The 22,713-nt window shown below is 42.3% G+C and overlaps 1 protein-coding gene across 1 annotated transcript in view; it reads left to right on the forward strand.

Moving 5' to 3' along the window:
* Nucleotides 1-22,713, forward strand: part of Magi2 (membrane associated guanylate kinase, WW and PDZ domain containing 2) — a 555,913-nt gene that overhangs the window by 452,642 nt on the left and 80,558 nt on the right. Inside the window, exons 15-17 of the mRNA XM_013510511.1 lie at nt 376-532; nt 5,294-5,513; nt 6,426-6,569. Of these exons, the coding sequence (XP_013365965.1) occupies nt 376-532; nt 5,294-5,513; nt 6,426-6,569 (521 nt within the window). The remainder of the gene's footprint in view (nt 1-375; nt 533-5,293; nt 5,514-6,425; nt 6,570-22,713) is intronic.

Here is a 22,713-nt window from a genome sequence, read left to right on the forward strand (position 1 = left end):
CTCTGCGTTATTTTTCCGAGTTTTAACAGAATTTTTTATTCGGTGGTTGGTTGGCTTGAGTTTTTGTTTACTGTTCTTTTGGCTTGGGTTTTTGTTCATCGTTGGTTGGGTTTTTGTTTTGTTTTTATTTTTGGTAGTCTGACAAAAGGGCTGAGACTGTTTGTCACCTCGCTGGGTCGCAGGGTTGTAATTAACGGGTCCCCATTCCAGGATGGGTTTCGAGCGCGGTAAGTTTAACCTGCTGTCTGAAACCTAGCAAAACGGCAATGACCCGCGCCTTGCACGCGGGAGGAGGCAGAGTCACCGCTGCTGGTCGCCTCTGGGCCCGGGTCCATGCCACCCTGACCTCCTCTGCTGCTTTGGTTCCCACCGCAGAGCTCAGCAGCCCCGCCTCGGCCCCCAGCTCCGAGAAGCAGAGCCCCCTGGCCCAGCCGCACAGCCCCGGGGCCCAGCCCAGCCTGGCCACCCCCAGCAGCCCCGTCGCCCAGCCGCCACCTCCTCAGCCGCTTCAGCTGCAAGGACACGAAAACAGGTACCGTCCCAGCTTCTGTGCTTCGGAGAGGCAAGGGAGGGGTGGGGAAGGCTGGGGACGCCCAGGACATGGGCAGGTGGGGAGGTGCCCTGTGGTCGAGGCTGCAGCCTGAACCCCGCGGGATGCGCAGCGTGTGCAGCGTAAGTGCAACCAGACGTCTGCCCCTCGCAGTGAGCGAGCTCTCCGGAGAGAGGACGAGCGCGGGGGTTGATGAGCTCGCCAGCGGTACAGAGCATGTGCTCTGAGCGCGGGAGCAGGAGGAACGGAAAGGGGCCAAGGTCGGGCGGGCGCGGCCAAGGGCATGGTGTGAGAAGCAGTCAGCGCGTTTGGGGCCGACCCAGAAAGGCTCTGCGAGAGTGTTGCGGGTTTTGATCTTCATCCAAGGTACAGGGAAGTCTCTGCGCAGCCTCAGCTGCTGACTGACGTCGCGGAATTTGTTTTTCAAGATCTCTCTGTTGCCCCACAAGAGAGCAGAGGGGAGGCCAGGCAGAGCGGGATGCGCAACAGAGGGGCGGCGGCTGCAGAAACCCACTGGCCCGTGAAGGAGGCGGCTGGGAGCTGAGGATGCTCCCTGTGGGTGGAGGAGAGCGAGGAAGGATTTGGGGGCGTCAACAAGAGCTCACCCTGCGCCTGTGCAGGTTGCATCCTCCCACCTGAGGCTTAGCCAGGGTCCTCCAACCCCCACACACAAGCACCGTGAGCCACCGTGACTAAGGCACTTTGGGCTTAGCGAAGAGAGAGTGTCCTGGGAAAGTGACGCTGTCTTCTAATTGTGACCATGTGGAACCGGGAGCCTGGGTTGGGTTGGGCCCTTCCAGACAAAGACGAAGATGTGTCTCCATGCGCTGCTTCCGCTCTCAACAGCAGAAAGGCGGAACCCCTCCCACCGCATCTCAGAGTAAGGGCCTCTCACTGGGCTTCGCCTGGTCCCAGGGTTTTCTGAGCACCTGCCTCCTCTGTCCTGCCTCCTGTGCGGACGAGATGGACGAGACATGGTGTCTGACTCCCACAGTTACCAAAGTGGGTTCGTCATCCACATTATGGTGAAACCAAGCCTTTCCCTGGGCTACAAGGGTGGTATTTCTGAAAGCCCCCTTCTACTGAGTGCTTTCCGGGAGAAGTACATGTATGGTTGTCATCAGCGGCTTGTGCTTTTAATATATGCCTGGGAAGAGAAGAGCCCTGTGAAGCAAACGATGCAGGGAATTCGACAGCCCATGAGAAGGGGAAGTCCGGGTGCCTCAGTAATAAGCCCCAGGTGCATCTGCTTTGGCTGTGTTATTCCAGCCGAGCAGACTGCACCTGCTTTCCCCAGGGTCCACCCTGCATTCAGCGGGGAGCACCGGAGAGCCCAGCAGTCCCCGAGCCAGCATCCAGCTTGTCTTCTTGATTTTCCCCCTGTGGACTAATCTTGCCATCACTTTCAGGGTGCAAGGATGCCCCGCACACGGGTGCCGCTTCTCACTGGGGCAGGTGACCTCATCCTTGAGTGGGTGATCCTCTCCTCTCCTTCGATGCGCTCTTCAGCCAGTTACACCTGCTCCTCCAGGAAAGGTTCTTTTATTGTGGAGGTCAGAGCATGAGAGTGTGCTGTGCTTCTGTGGGGACAGCAACAGCTCAGCAAGGCCACTGTTGGATCCTAGCTGCTGCTCCTCATCACCAGGACACTGTGGCCCTTGACATAGAAGCGTTAGTCTTCAGACATTTTTTTCCTGACTACAGAACAAAATATGTCCTAGTTCTGGAATTAACAGATTGATCTGATCCACATGTTTATATATCGCTAGTATATTTGCTCAGAGTTCTCTTTTGCTTCAGGAGTAACACCCTGGGAAGTGCTTGTTCCGTTTCTGAAGACTTTTACAGGCCAGCACTCAGATCTGGCTGAACTCTTTCATTGTTAGTAGTAGCTCATTGGCCTAGGGGTGAAGAGCTTCTGCAGTCTTAGAGAAACCAGAAACATCTCCACAGCTACACTGAAAGATGCTCATGGGATCAGAGGGGAAACTCACACCTTTTTCTAGACCAGGCTAGAGTTGTCCAAGACAGCTCATGTGCCAAGTGCATTCCTACAAAGAACGGCCACCTACATATTAGAATGAGCCAATTCCCATGTGAATGCAGTTGACAAAAGTGATAGTCTGGGCCGGCACAAGCTCCTGCCTGGCAAGTGCAAGGTCTTGAGTTCAATGCCCAGTACCCTTCTGCCCATTTCACAGTTCCTTTGGTGTGTGCTTGAGAAACACAGAGTCTTAAATAAGCTTTAGTAAAATACTAGCCAAGAAGAAGCATTTGTTGCTTTCAAAAGAAAAGAGCCACTATGGACTGTATTCCCTAAGTAAGTATAAATAGTAGAACTGACCTCCCAAGCAAGGGCAATGTGATTTAAAGAAGCCAAGGCAGGGGAAGGGATTGGAAACTGACTTCTTTCACAGAACTTGAATGCTAGATGCCATAGCTGGAAGCAAATCCTTGATGGGCCATGAGATGTAGAATCTCACCCAGGCAATGCTTCTTGGTCCTACAATTTTTTCTTTTTCTTTTTTTGTCTTTTTGAGACAGAGTCTCACTATGCAGTTCAGGCTGGCCTTGAGCTCACTTTATAGCCCAGGCTGGTCTCGAACTCACAGTGATTCTCCTGCCTCAGCCTCCTGAGTGCTGAGATTGCAGGCGTGTACCACCACACCCGGCTGGTCCTAGAACTTTTTCATACCATAAAAACTTGCTAAAATTTACCATTAGTAGTCTGCTTGGTCATCTCTGAGTCTCTTTAGTAATGGAATTAATAGCTGCAAGAGATTATATTGATGACCTTCTTTCATAAGTAAAGGAGTTTAAGGGGTCTTATTTTTCATACTCTTGAGTTTTCCTTAAAATGCTCCACATATTCAAAGCAACATAAATTTTGGCCTAGCCATGGTACCACTCACTTCAAAATCAGTGACACTCATGAAACATTGCCTTTTCCTTCTTAGAGAGTCCTTCAGTGTACAGTTCAACTTAAAATCCTGCTGCACGTCACTGGGTAGGACGAAGTTGAAGTGTTTGGTGGCCTGGATAACAGCTGTTACAAGTTTCAGTGTTCCTATTTCTCATCATTTGTGCCTTTCGGGAGAGTCTTGCATTTCACCCTCATCTGTTATACCCTGTGACACATCTGCTTAGAAACAGAGCACATAATGGATATTTCATACCAATACCACACAAATCGTGAAAATAAAGTGACAGTGCTAGGACTTAAAACTGTGACATCAAACACACCATGCAAGCTATTTCTAGAAAGGAAGCAATGCACGCTGGCAAATACCACCTGGTTGATTCCTTTTGTTTAATGCATGCATTTGCATAGCTAAGTTTCTTATTTGAAGAATATTCCAATAATTCTGTTCTCAGCACGCCCAGTCTCACTAGGTGAGTGGACTACCGAGGAATAAAGCAAAGCTCAAATTATCCAGCTCACAAAAGGAATGTCTCCCCTCTGCAACAGATAAGACCTATTCAAAGGTTGTCCTCACCAAATATTAGATTATACTTGTAGCAATTCTTCGGGCAAATACTTTTTAAGATATTTGATACTAATCATTGTCAGTGAGACTATTAAGCAGTAAAGAAATCACATAGTAAAGGTAAAAATTCTGCTTATTTTGAACATTTGTTCCTAAGACATTGGCGCTTTTCCTTGGTGCTAAGTATTTTCTCAGTTCCTCGTACCTCTATATTAATGTTAGATGAAATTGTTATTCTGTAAAACATATTTTTTAAATCTACTTAAATTCCTGGGTAGCTCACTGTATACTGTAGCCATGGAAATGAAGTATGGACTTCAAAGACCTGCGCACCATGATGATGACTTTGCAGTTTACCTAAATACTGATCCCGTAATGGCGGGCAGTGGCTGTTTTAGTCCCATTTGTGAACTGGGGAACCTCTCAAACTTAGAGAAATTTGGATTCATAAAAGAGTACTACGCTGATCATTCTGGTCTCTGTGCTTGTTAGTAACCAATGTCTACAAGCAAGGAGAGGCAGATGCTGGACATAAATATTTTTTGCCTTCCTCTCCACATTATGACTGCAGTCGCATCTGATACTCATCCCCACAGCTAGTATTTAAACTTCTGTGTCATACAGTTTGTCAACGGTCCAGTGTCTTCCTACTTCATTTGTAGTCCATAATTATGCCCACTACCACTCTTTTATCTTGCAAAATATTCAAAAAGATCCATTTAGCAATTTGAGATAGCCTTTAATTAGGTACTTTTAGAATACTGAGAGATCATTTCAATCATGTTTCACAGAGCATGTATGATCTCCTAAAGAGAGTGCACACATGTGTGTGTGTGTGTGTGTGTGTGTGTGTGTGTGTAAGAGACCAAGAGAGAAAAGGGTTGAGAGAATTGGTTTACTGTTGTTAGGATAGATTAATATTTTGGAATGGATAGTTAGTGTTTAACTTCTTAGATTTGCAAATAGACAGAGTGAAAGAGGGATACCCATGAGTGCTTTTTCACAAAATTCTGGTTGAACGACAATTTATCTTGATTGCTTGAAGAGCCAAATGAAAGTATAAATATGACCTTTGTCAAAGATGTTTAAGTGATGCTTATTATTTAATCTTCTCACAATCCTAAATATGCAGCAAGAGGAGTAAGAGCGGCGCACATAGCTCTTACGGCCAGACCAGGCCTGGTGGTTGTGGGATCATTCTGGTCTCCTTAGAACACTGAGAAGCCAAAGAAAACCCCCCTTTCCATTTATTTAGTTACAGGTCAGAAGTCAAAGCAAGACAAGATGTGAAACCCGACATCCGACAGCCTCCGTTCACAGACTACAGGCAGCCCCCGCTGGACTACAGGCAACCCCCGGGAGGGGACTACCAGCAGCCCCCGCCCTTGGACTACAGGCAGCCTCCCCTGCTGGACTACAGACAGCACTCCCCAGACACCAGGCAGTACCCACTGCCCGACTACAGGCAGCCCCAGGTACCTGGGCCCCGGGTCTCGTCTGCCAGGCCAAGACTTCCTGAAAGGCAAGGAATGAAATAGGAGGGAGACGGAAAAGGACACCCTTCTGGGATAGAGAGCCACAGCTCTGTGCCTAGCTCTGATGTCATCAGGGTAACAGCTGCATCCTAAAACTGCGCTGGATAAATAACTATTTCAGGTTAAAGCAGAACGATCCAACCACTCATCCATCAGTAGCGGGTGGTAGGAATGGGATGAAGTAATCTCTGTGGTGTTAGGTAGCCAACTCCCAGTGCATTGACTTATCACAGTTTTTAAGGTGCTCTTATAGGGATAGGCTGTAGCTCAGTGATAGAGAGCTTGTTTAGCATGCACAAGGCCTAGATTTAATGTCCACCACCAAAAAAGAAAGAAGAAAGAACCCTTACCTGGACTTCAGAGGACCACTAATTCAGCAAGTGTGGATTTGGTAGCAATGGAGGTCTTCAGGTCTCTAACTATTTCCATGGCCCTCTCCCACCCACTCTGGTAAAGAGCAAGCCTCTGGCCGAGGATAAAGCCAGGCCTTATATTATGAACTAAAACTCATCTTTATCCCCAAAGAATCTAGGGACAGTGAAGACAAGGAAAATTTAGACACACCTCCTTTTCAGAAGAAAAGAGAAATTGATTTTGTATATATCAACTTGATATTCAAAGTAAGACCTCCGTCAGCAAGCAACTGAGACAGTCAGACGCCATTAAATTTCACATTTCTTTTGAGCAAGCTTTGTAATTTACACACACACTACAGTTTTCAGAGTAGTAAGTGAGAAACGCAGGAGAGATGGTGTCATTCAAGCGGCACGTGTTAACCGTGAGAGGGAAGGGGAACGGAGTGGCCCGTAGCAGCTTCTCTAACCCTATTCCGTTTTCTCCCTGACGCAAAAGGATTTTGATTATTTCACGGTGGACATGGAGAAAGGCGCCAAAGGATTTGGATTCAGCATTCGTGGAGGAAGGGAATACAAAATGGATCTGTACGTGCTGAGACTGGCAGAAGATGGGCCAGCCATCAGGAATGGGAGGATGAGGGTAAGAGCAGTCTCTGTTTATGGTATTGCCTGATTCTGAGTGGAAACCCCACTGCGGTTTTAGAAACACACGGCAGCTGCTGCCTAACAGGTAAAACGGATGCAGGATTGGCTTTCTTTTCATTTCAGGATCTTAGAAGTTTCTCCAGTCTTTAAAAATGTCTCTCACTGTTCTCCTGATGACCTTCTATTGATAAAGCTCAAAATAGTTATCTTTTTTTTTTTTTTTTTTTTTTTTTTTTGGTTTTTCTCCGGTACCAGGAACCAAACTCACGACCTTGCCAGGCAGGCGCTTTGCCGCTGAGCTAAATCCCCAGCCCCAAAATAGTTATCTTTTTAAGGAACAAACTAGAGAAAATGTACAGAGTAAAGAAGTGTATGAAAGAGCCCGAAATGGACACATGGCTCCCTAACCTTTTTTCTGCAGTTTGATGGTTCCATTATCACTGAGGTTGAATATTTTGAAATGTATTCTTCATTTCGTGCTTCATCCTGTGTTTATGAATCAAATAGTCCTGCGTTTCTTTGGAAATACTTTTGTATTGGCTGGTCTTTTGGTTTTCATATTGAGCAGACAGAAGCTGTAGAAGAAAAGAGACTTAGTGTTCTTGGATATAGTTGTCCTTAAAAATAATAGCAATTAGGAACTTTTCAGTTAGAGGGTAAGTTGGGGTGAATATTTTAATGTCATAGTTGCTTTGAAGCATTGATTGGTGAAGTAGCTGATTCTTTGTCTAGAAGTGTAAAACTTGATAATATAGAACATTAGGCAATTTCTCTCCTCTCACCTCCCTCCGTCCCTCTGTCTCTCTGTCTCTCTCTGTGTCTCTGTCTCTGTCTGTCTATCTGTCTCTCTTGCTCTCCCAAATGGCAACAAGTAAGCCCATAATAGAGCTTTGTTATTATCATAAATGAAATCTGGGATCCATTCTTGCCTCTGTCCTTGCTCTGTAAGTTAAAGAAAAGCTGTGGCTTTGGGCTTCTAGAACCGCCGATGTTTGTGTGGAGCCGCTCCAACCTATTGCTCGTAGGTGACTGAACCTGTTGCTCCTACTACCCCATCTACCACTTCTATGATTCTCACTCCCGGGTCCAAGAATCACCCACAGTACAGAAGTGGAAAGACTACACATTGCGCCTACTTCTCTCCTCTCTACCCAGTCCTCTGCCAACTGAGATGCACCGGGGCTGCATTCTGAGCCCAGGAACAGCTGCCTCCAGAGGCTGTGGCCCCTTCCCTGCCCGCCTCTGCCCTCTATAGCTGTGCATTTAGGGGAGGCCTCCACCTGCTTTCTTGGTGCATTCCCAAAGCCAGAAGGGCACTTTCTTAACATGCTACATAGCCAGCTCTTGAGTGATTGAGCAAAACAAAATTAACCTCTGCAATACAGGTGAGGACAACATAGAACTAAAAATATGAGTGAAACCACCAAAGCCCTGTGAGAAGGATGCCACCAACTCAAGGACCTCAAGGTGTCCTCTGTGGATTCCAAACAATGGCCACATTTTTAACAAGAGGTCTGCTTAATATACACAGCACATGTATACCACACGGCCAAGGCAAAGATGCCTAGGTAGAGAAATTCCCTTGTATGGGCAGATGGCTCTTTCCAAAAGAATTTAAACCAGAGCAGTGCTTCTCAAGCACAGCCCAGGGCATCTGCACCCCAGATTCTCTAGCCCCACAGAGATGCCTGCATCAGAAACTCTCACCAGCTATACCAGGCTGTGTTTTAAGAACCTCTCCAAGTGAGTCAGGTGCAAGCAGAAGTTGGGGAACCTGTCAGCTAGAGGAGCAGTCAGGGTGCAGGCATGGCACAGGAAGGAGGTACATGGCTCAAGCTTTTCTAATCCTCCCTAGACCGAAATCTAGGGAGATTTCCATGCTGTTCCAGGGATTGCCAGAGTCCCTAAAGCCCTGCAACACAAATTTACAATTCTGCAGGCAGGTGCTCAGTTTTATGAATGATGCTAATTTTCTGACAGGTGATAAAAATGAGTCTTCTACTTGAGTTTCAGAAAATAATATTTTTCATACTCACCATAGTTTATTAAAATGGACAATGTTTCACCACTTTTCATACCATTCTTATAAAGCAGCCCATTCTTTATGTGTACCAGCTACGCAAAAGGAATTATTATGGTCAGTTGTAGATAACATGGATTAGTTTATCTTGGACTAATATACATGGCATTTAATTCTCAAAGAAAATGAGCCACTTGAGAGTTACAGAAATTTCATGAATCAGATTTAACTGGTTGATTTTTATCTCTGATCTTTAAGATAAGGCTAGGAGCTTGGCAGGGAAGATGGAAGACTTTTTCTGCTATTTATAGATTATGGTTGATATTCAAATGGTTGGGGATTTTCACACACATGGATTCTATTCTCATGGCTCCAGTAGAGAACTTATCCACGATGTCAGTGGAAGGAGCTGCTTCATCGTGCAAGTTGGGCAGGGCTCACAATTATCTGCTCTGAGAATTAGACAGTATTGGGGATCTCTAAAGTTAAAGATCAACAATACATAATTAATTCAGATTTTATTTTTTATTTTTAATTTTATTGATACATTTTAGATGTACATAATGATAACAGTCATCATAGGGAATTTGCACCTGTATATGATATATCTTGATTCTTCTTTTTTTTTCCATTCCCCTCCCCTCCCTTCAACCCCTCTTCCCCTCCTTATTTACAAAAGCTTTGTTTCCATTTTTCCTCTATTCCTTTTTTCTTTCCCTTTCTTCCTTTCCCCTCCCACTTCCCTAGTTCCCTTTCCCATTGAACATTTTCTTCCTGTTTCACAGTATCTATTACACTTTTTGGTCCTTATTTATCTCTTTGGTTTCTCACACCAGAGAAATAATGTAGTATTTAAACAGGTGTGTCTGATCTATTTCATTTAAGCATGTGGTCTCAAGGTCCATCCATTTATCTAGAAATGTGACTCTGGTGTGAGAAACAGATTTTATTTGTATGTTTATTATATTTGATCATTTAAGCCTAGTCTTTTCTATCTTCATTTGTGCTTATCAAGAATGAATAATAATTCGTAGATATGTTTAAGTATTTTCAGCAAGGACCAGGGTTTATCAATATTTGTATGACTTAATGGTTGGATTATTATATTTTGTTTTGTTTTTTTGTTTGTTTGTTTTTCTTCCAGTACCAGGAATCGAACTCACAACCTTGCTCTTGCCAGGCAGGTGCTGTGCTGCTGAGCTAAATCCCCAGCCCTGGTTGGATTATTATAAAACAGTGCATAAACTGGATAATTAATATGTTATGACTTTAGAAAACCCGCAATAGAAATAGAGACCATTTCTCATTTTATTGTAAGGTTTTTCCTTGATCCTACTGGTGTCCAGATACATATAGAACTAACATCTGAAGATGTTTTCTAAGGCAGCTGTTTACTCTGTGGGTATGGCTTGGTCTGCGGATTTCCAAGGCTCCCGAGACAACACGGTGTGCTATGTCTTCATAGACTAACATTTAAAATTAGCTCAACAAGAAAAACGAGCCCCAAGTTCTTCCCAGTTTTGAAATACTCAGGCATATTTCTCTTTCTTAGCATGATTCGTTCGCCTCAGTTTCAATACCTTATTTCTTCTGTATAAAAAACTAAACACACAAAGGTTGAGGCTGGAGGTGGGGCTCAGCACTGGAGGGCTTGCATATTTTTTTCTCTCTCATAATCAGGAATAGAAGGAAAAAGCCAGATAATGATCTAATAACAGTCTACCTAAGATTAAACCCAGAGCAGTAAAATTGTTCAAGTCACAATTACTACCAAAGAGCTAGGTGATTCTGAAAAATCCCTTCAAGTAGCAATAAATGAATTACTGTGCTTTTATGTTGGGGATATAGATAGTACTACCTTGGAACACTTTGCTAGTGTACCGAGTGCTAGCATCTGAGCTTAAGACTCTTCCTGGGTCTTTTATGTGGGTCTAGTTGTACGAAATGGTGAGACGAGCTTTGCTAAGAACACAGTGAAACTTAGGGGCAGTGGGTGCCGGAGGGGCTAACGTCCTTCTCTTACCTGGGAACTCGTGGAACACATCATCTATGAAGCTTGTTCTTAGTCATCTGTTTTAGCCACTTTTCTTGTTGCGGGTATAAAACACCCAACACCCAAGTTAAAGGAGGGAAGGTTTATTTAGCTCACAGTTTGTAGAGCTTTCAGCCCATAATCAGCTGGCTCCAAGGCAGGATAGCATGGCAGAGAATAGTTCATGGGGCCCACAAGGCAGCAAAAGCAACAAAGGAGGGAAGACAAGTCTTTCTGTCCCATATATTTTGCACAGGCTACCTGCCCTAGGGTGGATGTAGCACTCACACCCTTCATCCTACCAGAACTGTGCCAAACCAATCAGTGGGCTGATTTACTAATCACACATCTGTGATCCCAGCATCACACACTCTAGATTCAACCACCTCTGAAAAGCCCCATGACCAAATGAGGCTTTGAGGGGACATCTAGACACAAACCATAACTGCATCCAAATGTTATCCAAAAAAATGCCAGTGATCTCCCCACCCTGCGCTCTCTCACAACTCAGATGAGTGTCAGGCCCCAGTTGACTAGTTTCACTCTGGCTTCATTGCTTTCCTTTCACTCTGGTCCATGGTTGCTGACATCAAGTAAGAATTATTTTAGCAGAGCTCTTTAGCAAATTGGGTTACTTGCCTTTCAAACTGAATAACAAATACTCCCAAAAAAGTTTGTATTTTCTTCTCTTCCAAAAGCATTTGTGTGTGTGTGTGTGTGTGTGTGTGTAATAAATACTTTCTGCCTGATGAAGAATGTCAGATCAGCCAGGAACCCAAGTACAGGGTCTAAGGGTTTTGTCAAAATATGAGATGAGAAAGTGATGAGGACCTGCTTCCTCGGAGAATCAGATTTACAAGCCCAAGTCACCACACAGGCAAGGATGTGAGAAACTCTTTTTTAGAGGACCTGCTAGGTGTCTATTTAAGGTTCTAGAATCCCTTGTGTCACAAACATAAAATTAACTAAACAAATGAATTTGAAGGTTTGCCCAAAATATTACTATTTTGAGTTTTCCAGATCCTCAGCTCTGCTCTCAACCTCCAAAATAGCAAACTGGAAAATAGAGGCATATTGTCACTTTGCTGAGCTTTAGTGCCTAAAACATAGGAATGATAATATATACTTTTTAGAGTTGTTAGGAGATTTTAAGAAATATATCAGGAGATAGTACATATTTTTATTCAGACAAAAGAATGAGGTATTAGTTTAGGGGGAGAGACAAATATTAAGGTCATGGAATAAAATTTTGAGTGGATAGAATAGTGCAAGTAGAATAAATGACAAGAAAAACTATGTGAATTCAAAAATATTTATTTATCAAAACACAAATAGGAAGTAGCAAGTTTTTACTTTAATTCCTAGGTGATTTTTCAACACTTCTTCATACTGGTGTAGTAAAAGTTGAAGGCTAGAGATGTAGCTCCGTGGTGGAGTACTTGCCCAGCATGCACAAGGTCGTGGCTTTGATTCTCACCTTAAAAAAAATGTTGAGCTAACAAACCAAAAATGTGTAAGTGCAGAAAACAAGGAAAATGGGAAATAGCATTGTCATGCTGATTGCTTTTCTTCAGTTACTCAAAAAGGTTAATGTCATAAAAGAAACAGAATGACATTCAGATTTTAAGGAAAAGTACCATAAATTATGAGAAGATATTACTAGATATAAGACAAAAACTGGTTTTTGCTTGTAAAATCACCTTACAAAGTTAAGGCAGATAAAATTTTCATACTTGATGAGTAAATCTCTGGTAAACTGTGCTTGGAAGTGTTATCTAAACAATAACTGAAATAAATAGAAAATACAGGCAAAGAATAATAAACATGCAAAATCTTATTGGTGAAGCTCAGTGAAGCAGAGAATATGAGAAATTTAAAGATAAATTTGTCTCCAAATGTGAGGCATTTGGAGTAAAGAAATACTAGTTCTAAAGGCTTCAGTAAAAACCTGGTGGGCAAGTTAAAAGAGAATCTGAATGGAAAGCAGGTCTGCTCTGAACAGGTGAAATGGGGCTTGGGATGTAGCTCAAAGGATAAGGTTCTGGGTTTGGTCCTGTTCCATAAAAGTATAATATATAACCACCATCACCGTAAGATTTATTTTCTCTAAGCAAAAAACAACTTCATTTATAACTTTGTTATCTTCCAACTGAGCAGCATTTGCATGTGTCTAATGATTATATAATGTCGTTTATAAAGTGAGTTAGCTGCTCTCTAAAACTCCTATAGCACAAAAATCTGCATTCAGTGGATTTCAGAATAACTAAAATGTCTTATTAGACTGAACAGTGTGCAAAAAGGATACTACTTACCCATCACTTTGTTTGTATAATGACAAGCACAATTCCTTGACACCAGTTTCTTCTTAATTTGTCACCTTTCCTTCTGTGGTTCAGACATGTCTACCTTGGGACCACAAAATGATTTTTTAAGTACTGCATTTTATGTTTGGTTCTTATTAAACATAGAACAATTTCCAAGAATATTTCTAACATATATAAGAGGAATAAAATCCTAGCAATGATTCAAGCACCCATGAACCAGTGGTTAAACATTACCAATCCCCTTTCCTCCACTCCCTCCTGCCCTCCAACCCCCGAGGGAACCAGCAGCCTAAATAAAGATGCGCCTGCTGTTCCTTCTCATGTCAGCATAGACGCATGTCTCTCTCAACTATGTCCTTTAGTTTCGCAGTTTGTGAGCTTGATATAAATGAATCATACCACGTGCCTTCTTCTGTGGTTTGCTTTCTATTTTCTTAGTTTTCTCTTTTTCCTCCTAGTAACGTTTGTGATACAGAAGGGATGCCTTCATGGTGAGGAGGTGGGACTTAGACACCCATAGTGCATCTTCATCCTTTTTACTTCCGGCTCCTCATCTCCCCCCATTCCCAGACCCCATTCCCAGCCTCCATTCCATTATATTCGTGAGATGCACCCAAGTTGGCACATGAAGCTTTAGTTCATTTATTTTTACAGCCACAAATTATTCCATTGGCTTGATATGCAATAATCTATATTATATATTTTCCCATTCTGTGATTTACCCTTCAGTGGACATTGCAATTTTTTTCATTTTTTGTAATTAATACAATCCTTGTACAGCTTGCTGCTACACATATGTAAGACTTTTCTAGGCTAGGCTATTTACTAGGAAGACACATTTAACTAAGTAACGTAAAAATGTTTTCCTTGGTGGTTACACTAAGTTATGCTTGCACCAACAGTATAAACATTTGCCTCAGACCCTCATAAAATTTGTGTCTCAGACTTAAATTTTCATTCTGGAAGGTGGAAAATGACATAGCAGTTAGGTGTGAGTCTTCATTTCTTCATTACAATGATATTCATCATCGTTTCTTACATTAGTGGGAGTTCTGTGTTCCCTCTTAAACAAAAAACAAATGCCTGGGCCTTTCTACCCTCCATTCTCCGTTGATTACTTCGTATTTTCATATTGATTGTAGAAGTCCTTTCTATTACTGGTGATAGTTTTCATCAGTTAGTAGGATATAAATATCTTACTCCAGTTTATGGCTTATAGTTTCACTTTCTTTCTGATGCTGTTTGAGAAAGACAAGATTTTAATTTTCACATAACTGACTTAACTATTTCCTATCTAGTTTCCGCTTTCTGTGTCTCACTTGAGAAATCATTTCTCATCACAAAGTCTTAAATATCTTTTCCTCTATCTTCAAAAAAGTGAATAGTTTTACTTTTCAAATGTACATCTGTAATCATATAGAACTGACTTCTCACCCACTTTCCATTTTTCCATGTGGATAACTTCATGGCACATTTTCATTTGCGGGATAATCCTTCATTTTCTTCCTAATTTACAGTGATGGCTCTGTAATAAACAAACTTCCTATAAATGCAGTGATTGGTTTATTGATGCTTTACGCTGTTGTTCTGGCCTCCGTGGGTGCCATCCTTACCCCTTACTGGCTGTGGGGTTTGGGTGGGGAAATGGCCCATCCGTGCCACCTCAAAGGATGCATCTGAATGTTCGGAAGTATTTGTGTGCTCTTGGGCTTTTGCCCTTTCATATAAATTTTAGAATTTCAGAATCCTTATCAGGATTCTCAAAAATCCTATTGGGCTTTGTATTGGAATTACATGAAATCTACATATAAAGTAAGAAAACATATATGTTTATAATATTGAGTCTTTATCTCTATAAACATTATAATTTATTTATTTAAATTTTATGTAGATTTTTCATAAAGTACATAAACAATTTCTGTTTTACAGCTTCTTCCACAACAGACCTGAAAATACCTTGTTAAATTTTTAGATACTTTGCATGTCTTATTTTTGCTCTTAAGTATGATATTTTCTAAATCTTTACATAAATACATGTATGCACGTACGATGTTTTATTATTTTAAAGCAATTTTTTCATTTCCATTTGTTAAGACAGTTTTATGTTCACAGGAAAATTGAGGGGATGGTATAGATATTTCCCATCTATTCCCTGGCCTTCAGATGCGTAGCCTCCCTCATCGCCGCCCACCCCCGGCAGCATGGCACATGTATTACCTACCAGTGACAAAACTACAGTGCCCACCCAAGTCCATAGCGTATAATTCATTCTCGGCACCACACTGCCCATGACCACAGACTCTCAGAGCTGTCTCACTGCCCTAGACATCCCCTGTCCCCCGTCTATCTACTCCCCAGTATTCCTGGCAACTGATCTTTCTTACTGTTATACGCATCACTTCACCTTTTCCGGAATGTCATAGTGTTGGAATCATACAGTAGGCTGCCTTTCTACATGGACTTCTTTAACTTAGTAATATTCTTTTATTTTCCTCCATGTCTTTGCATGGTTAATAGCTCATTTTGTTTTAGTGCTGCAAAATATTCCATTGCCTGGATGTACCACTGGTACTTTATCCATTCAACTACTGAAGGAAATCCTAGTTGCTTCAAAATTTTGGCAACTTTGAATAAAACTGCTATAAAGATCCATACATGGGTGTTTATGTGGACATAAATTTTCACCTCCTTTGAGGAAACACCAAGGTGTGCAGTTGCGGGCTCATATGGTAACAGTGTGTTTAGTTTTCTGAGAAACGACCGAAGCGTCTTCTGAAGTGACCGTACCATCTTGTTCCCACCAGCAGTGAAAGCTCTACCTTCTCATCAGCATCTGGTGTTTTTTAGAGTTTAGGATTTCAGTCATTCTGGTAGGGAGGGAGTGTCTCTCATTATTCTGACTTGCAGCAGGACATGATGTGGAGCGTTTTTTCTTTTCATTTTGTTTCCTTTGGTGGGGGGCGTTGATGTACCAGAGTTGAACCAGGCGTATCTTGCATGGGAGGCAAGCTTTCTACCACTGAGCTAATCCTGGCCCCTGGAACATCTTTTCACATGCTAACTTTCACCTATTTTCCTTTTTAGTGAGATGTTTTTTAAAGTGTTTGGCCCAATTTTAGTGAATTATTTTCCTAATGTTGAATTTTAAGATTTTTTTCTATATTTTGAATAACAGTTCTCTTTCAGATATAACTTTTCTACCACCCTGTGACTTGTCTTTTTATTCTTCTGGCAATGTCTATTGGAGAGCAAAATTTTTAATTTTAGTGAAGTCCAGATTAACAATTCTTTCTCTTTTTTTATGCCAATTCTTTCTTTCATGGATTTTGCCTTTTGGAGTCATACAAAAAGTCATCAACAAATCTAAGATCATCTAGATTTTCTGCTATGTTTTCTTCTAGGAGTTTTAAACTTTTATGTTTTACATTTAAATTTGTGATTGATTTTGAGGTACCTTTCTTTTTGTGAAGGGTGTAAGCCTTTTGTCTAGTTTTTTTTGGGTTTTGTTGTTTGTTTTGGGTTTTTTTTTTGCATGTGAACATCCAGTTGGTCCACCACCAGTTTGAAGTCTATTTTTTTTCTCTATTTTATTACCTTTGCTTTTTTTCAAAGGTCAGTTGTCTCTGTTTATGTAGGCTCACTGAGGTGCCTGTCCTGTTCCTTGATACATCTATTTGTTCATCAATACCACTCTGTCTTCATTCCACTATTGTCAGTCCTCCAATTTGTACTTCCTCAGAGGAGAACATTTTCAATTTAACTTTTAAATTAGTTATTTGTTAATTAAAAGAAGAGGCAATTGATTTTTTATATTGATCAACTGCATCAAGGAAAACTACTGAACTCTCTTATTAATTTGGCTAATTTGCCTATGTAGCTCTCTGGATTTTCTATATAATAATCACATTTCCTGCAAATAACAAAAGTTTATTTGTGCCTTTTAAGTCCTCGTATCTTTATCTTTTTCTATTTCATTGGCTCAGCTTCTTGTATGAAGCCAAGTAGAAATGATCAGAACAGGCACTCTTGTTTTATTTATTAGCTCAGAAGGAATGCTTTTAATATTTCGCTGTTAAACCTGATGTTTAATTGGTCTTCATAGATAATCTTTATCACATTAAGAATGTTTCTGTCTACTAATATGCTAAGAGAATTTATTATGAATAGATGTTGAATTTTATCTATTTTTGTACCATCCACAGAAAGTATCACATGATCTTTTTCCTTTAATATGTTAATTCATATAATTAATCAGAGTAATGGATTTTTATGTTAAATCATGCTTGATTTCCTAGGAAAAGCCCTGCTTATGCATGATGTATCTTTTTTATGTATTGCTGAATTCAGCTTTCTGTTATTTCCTGTAGAGTTTTTGAATCTATATTCATTCCTGAGTAAGACCAGCCTATAATTCTCTTTTCTCATAGGATTCTTGAATGATTTTGATAGCAACATTATACTAGCCTTACAGAATGAGAAAAGGAATAACGCTTTCTGTTTCTGTTGTTGCTACTGTATTCTAAGAAAGATTTCATAAGTGAGAATTATATTTCAGTATTTGGTGAAATACGTCTGTCAAATAATTTGCATATTTAATGTTAGCTTTCAGAGTTTGAGGGTGTTTCTTACTGGTTTTGTTTGTTTTGTGTTTTGAGTGTGGGTGTGGGACCAAAGACTGAACGCAGGGCCTTACACATGCTAAGCACATGCTCTAGCACTGATCTGCACGCCAGCTCCACTTTGCGAAGTGTTCATAGCATCTGCTCTTCCTAGTGTGTGCAGCATTTATATCTCTATTCCTCTTTCATCTGACTATTATTTATACATTTTCAGGACTGCTCATGGCAGAGATTTGTCCGTCTTCTACTTTTTCCAAAGAATCAGCTTATATACTTGTCATCATGTCTATTTAGTTATATTTAATATTTCATTTAATTCCACCAGTTTTGCTGAGTGTGGTATGCTGTCCCTTTACTTGCTCCTTGGTTGGATGCTTAAGTCAGTAATTCTTTTAGATCTCTGTGTTTCTACTAATAATGTATGAGTTTAAGGCTGCAGTTTTGTTATGTATTATGATCATTATTTTGAGTTCTACAGGCATTCTAGTTTCCAGTATGATTTTTTGCTCAAATTCTTTGGCTTTCTTCATTTTGAATAATAATATGAATTCAAGGTGTAATTTTGGGGGATTGTTTTGGGGTTTTTTTGGGTTTTTTTTTTTTTGGTACCAGGAATCAAACTCAGGACCTTGTTCTTGCCAGGCAGGTGCTTGTGCTGCTGAGCTATATCCTCGGCCTTAAGGTGTGGTTCTAATATGCAGTGTGTTCATTATTTTAAATGCTAAATATGTTGTAATTTCCTCTATGATTTCTTCTTTGACTCATGAGTTATTCAAAAGGTGTTTCTGTTTTTTATTTCTAAATGTGTGGGATTTTCTGGTTAGTTTTAAACTTGATTTTTAGCATAATTTCATTATCTTCAGAGAATATATTCTCCATGGTTTCTGTCTTTCAAATTTGTTGCAGCTTGCTCTTTGGCCAAATGTGTTTGCCCTTCTTGTAAATGATCAGCATGTACTTGAGGTCATGCATTCTGTAACAGAGGGCCGTGGTGCGCTGTAGATGTGTTCATTGAATAAAGCTTACTTATTGCCCTATTCAGCTCTTCTACATTCTTAATACATTTTATATATTTGACCTTAAATACTGAGCTGTGTTCTTAAAAATTCTTACTCTGCCAATGGCTTTGTAAACTTTCCTTGAAGAGCAATCAATTTTTATTTTGTATGCTTTCAAGCCATGTTGTTGGGTACTAAACTGTCTTATTTTCCAGGTACATTGGATCTGATCACTATAAAGTGACCTACTATATCTCTGGCAATGTTTTCTTGCTTTAAAGTCTGGTTTGTCTAATATTAGCATAAGAATGGTGGTTTTCTTTGGTGCATCTCTTTCATCCTTTTGCTTTGAACCTTTCTGTATCTCTATATTTGATGTACTTCCCTGCTCTATGAAATGGACTTTGTAATTTTAACAATGTATTTCACCAAGCTCATTCAATTTATATGAATTTTGTTCATTGATATTTTTATTTAATTCTACCATTTTATTTTGCTCCTTTTGTATTAGTTCCACCATTTCTATCTCAGTCTTTTACAATTATTTTGCCCTCTTTTGAGCAGTCCTTTGGGGTTCTAGTTCTTGCGGGTCTCTGCTATAAGACTTCCCACTATTTTTTGTCCCTAAGTTTGACTTTCTGTCATCACTACCTAGCCATCAAAACAGAAACTCAAGGTTTTCCCAGCAACCAGGTATTGTCTGGATTAAGCTAACTTTGGCATTTGCATTCCAAGAGTCTTATTTGTACTTTGTTTTTGACACCAGAGCACCCTTTACCTCTGGCCTGTTCAGAGGGGCAAGGTCATCTAGCATACCTAGGCTACCATATTGCTAGAAACAGAAATTTAAGTAGCATTCTGTGTTAGTCACTTTCCCATTACAGCGATGAAATACCTGACACCCACAACTTAAAGGAGGAAGCTTTATTTGGCTCACAGTTCTCAGGGGGTCAGTCCAAAGTCAGCTGGCTCCCAGTCGCCTCCCCAGGGACCTCTCTCTTCCGAGCCTATCTCCTAACTGCAAGTCAGCTATGAACTCACAAATGGACTAAACCACTGGTGAGTGAATGTAAGGCCCCCACGATCCAATCACTTCCCCAAACCCCTACCTCTACAGGAGACTTTTGGGGAACATTTTAGAGCTAAACCATAACACATTCCAGGTCTTACTGGCTAAAACTACTTTTCAATCGGAGTTGGCAGTTAGCCAGCCATCTAGGACTCCCCAAAGGAGACTCTCCTGTGCCCCTGGTGGTTGTTCTGCAGCACACTTCCTTTCTTCTGTCTAAGCCCAGTCCCCACCCAAAAAGCTACTCCTGAGTCCTCACCACCACTGCAGCCCTGCCTGAGAACTACGCATCCAAGGTACGATCACCAGGTGACCTCAGGCTTCCCACGTGCTCCTGAGTCCTGGGGAGAGGAAAGCACACCCTGGTCTTCTCCCCATCCTCTGCCACACTCTGCCCCTCAGCACCAGAGCAGCCCTGGTGTAACAAAGGGCAGGGGATTGGCCCAGATCCACATGCCACAGAGGCCAGTGGCTGCTCAGTGTCCCAGGTCCGCTGCTGGCCTGTGGAACTGCTGCTTCCTTCGTCTAAGTTTTGAGTTTCTCAAGACAAACCCAAAAGTCTGTATTTTTGAGACTAAGCTAGACTTGAAATTTTTTTAATCATAAACAGCTGTGTAGGCTAAACAAAAGAAGTACCAGCATCCTGAGCAGTGCAGCCACCTTGCTTTTGTCATTTGCTGTAGACAGATACAAAGCAAGGGGACGATGGCACAGGTGTAGGGAAGGCCTGAAGCCGCTTCTGCACCCGCAGGTTCTGGTTCCCAGCTGGCAGTGGAAACTGGTTTAGAAGGTCCCAGTACACCTCCAGAAGAGGCAAACACAGAGGTATTCAAAAGGCCTTAAGGCCTGGGAAATGTTTGACTCATCTCACAATGTATGTGCTGAGAAAAAAAAATCTGTGTAAATTTGGATTCTATGCCACCACTGTATTTGCAGTCTTAAAGACGGCGGCTTTTATACCAAGCACATTTATTTTGGTGGCCAGAATCACTTAGCATGCGTCCTCTCCTGCCAGATCTAAGGAATCTGCTGGAGGAAAGGACACATTTAGCAGCATCAGATTCCTAGGGACAGCTTGCGAGCCCTACTTCATCCTACACAGCGTCCAGGTTGCTCATCAGGGCCGTAGTTCAGCAGGTCTGCCTAGCAAGAGGCTCAGCCTGAATTTGGACAGGCTATCTTCTGGAATAGCCTGACATACAGTCTTGCAATAGCATGCGCTGGGTCCAGAGATACAAAGCAATGAGACCGAAAGCCTTGTCTCACACCATAGAATCTCTCAGTGGGGAGAAGTTGGGTCAAAACAGTAATGTACACCGTTAGTATTCACGTCACTTGTTTTCAGTTTGCTAATCTAAAATGCTTTCTTCGATCTCTTCAGCTCACTCAGTTTCTTCCTTAGAAGACAGTTCTTACCCATCTCAGTGACCTATCATCCACTCCAGGTGTTGGTCCTCCCTCCCTCGTTCCTCCCTCCCTGGAGCAGTAGAAAGGGCAGGAGCCTGGCGGCCTGATACTCCAGAGCTGGGGCTCAGTGACTCCCTGGCTGCCTGCCCTGACCTTGGACCACCTTCCCAGTCAAGGACACACAGCTGCTCTGCACCCTCCACCAAGCCCCAGGCCTCTGAGGGCAGCTTCGTGGTCCCATACACACACACAGCAGTGGGGTGGCATGGGGCAAAGTCTCTCCCTGCCTGCAGGACCAGTGGAGAAACCCTAGGGATAGTGCAGTGACAACGCATCCTTATATTCTGTGAGCTCTTTGATAGCGTCATCTTGCCTTGACCATAATACGGGAAAAGTATTTTCTAAGGGGACAAAATTCAGTATTTCTGAATTTCCTGTTCTGCTGCTCCCTCTTCCTAAAGCCCGTGCACCTAATGAAATATCCACACGCTGAGCACAGAGATGCAGAAGCGTCTTCTAAGGGCGTGCGTCAAGGGGCTGCAAAACTGAAATACCAAGCAACTCCTGTTTGCCTCCCCACGTCTGCTTGATAAGGTGGTTCCTCTCCAAAGCGCAGATCTGAGCTGCCTTCCCATTGTGCTGAACCCCTCAGTGGCACCCAACTTCTTCCAGGGTAAAGATCAGGCCCCAAAACAAGGCTGCCAGGCCCTGGATGTGTGGCCCAGCCCCATCTCACACCAGGCCCCCAGTGCTGTCTCACCATCTCTGCTGTCTCCCTGGGCTTCCTCCAGTCCACAGAGAGGCTGCACATGTTCCTGCTCTTTCACCAAATGCTCTTCCCTCTCTCTTCACCCGATTTGCTGCTCCTTGTCCACCTCATCCTAGTTCCAGGATAGAATCCCAGCAAAGGCTTTTCTCTTTTCTCCACTTTCCAGGCGGGTCATGTTGCCTGGCATGAACTCTCCCTGCCCCTGGGCACAGCTCCTTTGTAGCATTTGTCTCAGTTCTGATTTCACATGTCTGCATGTGACTATGTTGGGAAGTCTGTGTCTCCTGAGTGTGAACTCTGAGAGAGCAGGAAACATGCATGTGCTCTAGCGCACAGCTCTGTGCATGAGGGAGCACCTAAAACATATTCACTGAGGAACGGAAGTGTGAATGGCAGCCTGCAGATACACAGCACTGCAGGTTTGCACCCAGCTCCTGAGGTCACCTAGCTGTGCTCCCTGTGTGCAAAGCTGCAAGGACCTGGTGAACCAGCACAGGGGATCTCAAAGATGACAGAGGAGGAATGCAATGGGTGATTGCAAAATACTGCATATGTTTAAATTACTTATGACACGTTGCCAAGAACAATGGGTTAAATGTGTTCAAGGTGAGGGTGAGTCATGGCATTGTGTCTTTTATTGTGATCATTTTTTAATTTAAACATTCACTATATATTTTGACCACCACATCATTTCTGTCAAATAAAAATGTGGGAGTGTGTTTTTACCCGCCTCATTCATCATGGCCTGGACTATGTGACTTCTGGCTCTTTCCCAAAGTCAAAATGATCACGAAAGATAAATATTTTTACTCAGTTCAGTATGCTGAGGCAGCCGTGACAGCTCAACTAAAGACACTTGTGAAAGAGGACTTCAGAACTGCTTCAGAAAGTGGCAAGAACA

The sequence above is a fragment of the Chinchilla lanigera genome, unplaced genomic scaffold (assembly GCF_000276665.1).
Source record: "Chinchilla lanigera isolate Chin_1 unplaced genomic scaffold, ChiLan1.0 scaffold00009, whole genome shotgun sequence".
Classification (NCBI taxonomy): Eukaryota; Metazoa; Chordata; class Mammalia; order Rodentia; family Chinchillidae; genus Chinchilla; species Chinchilla lanigera.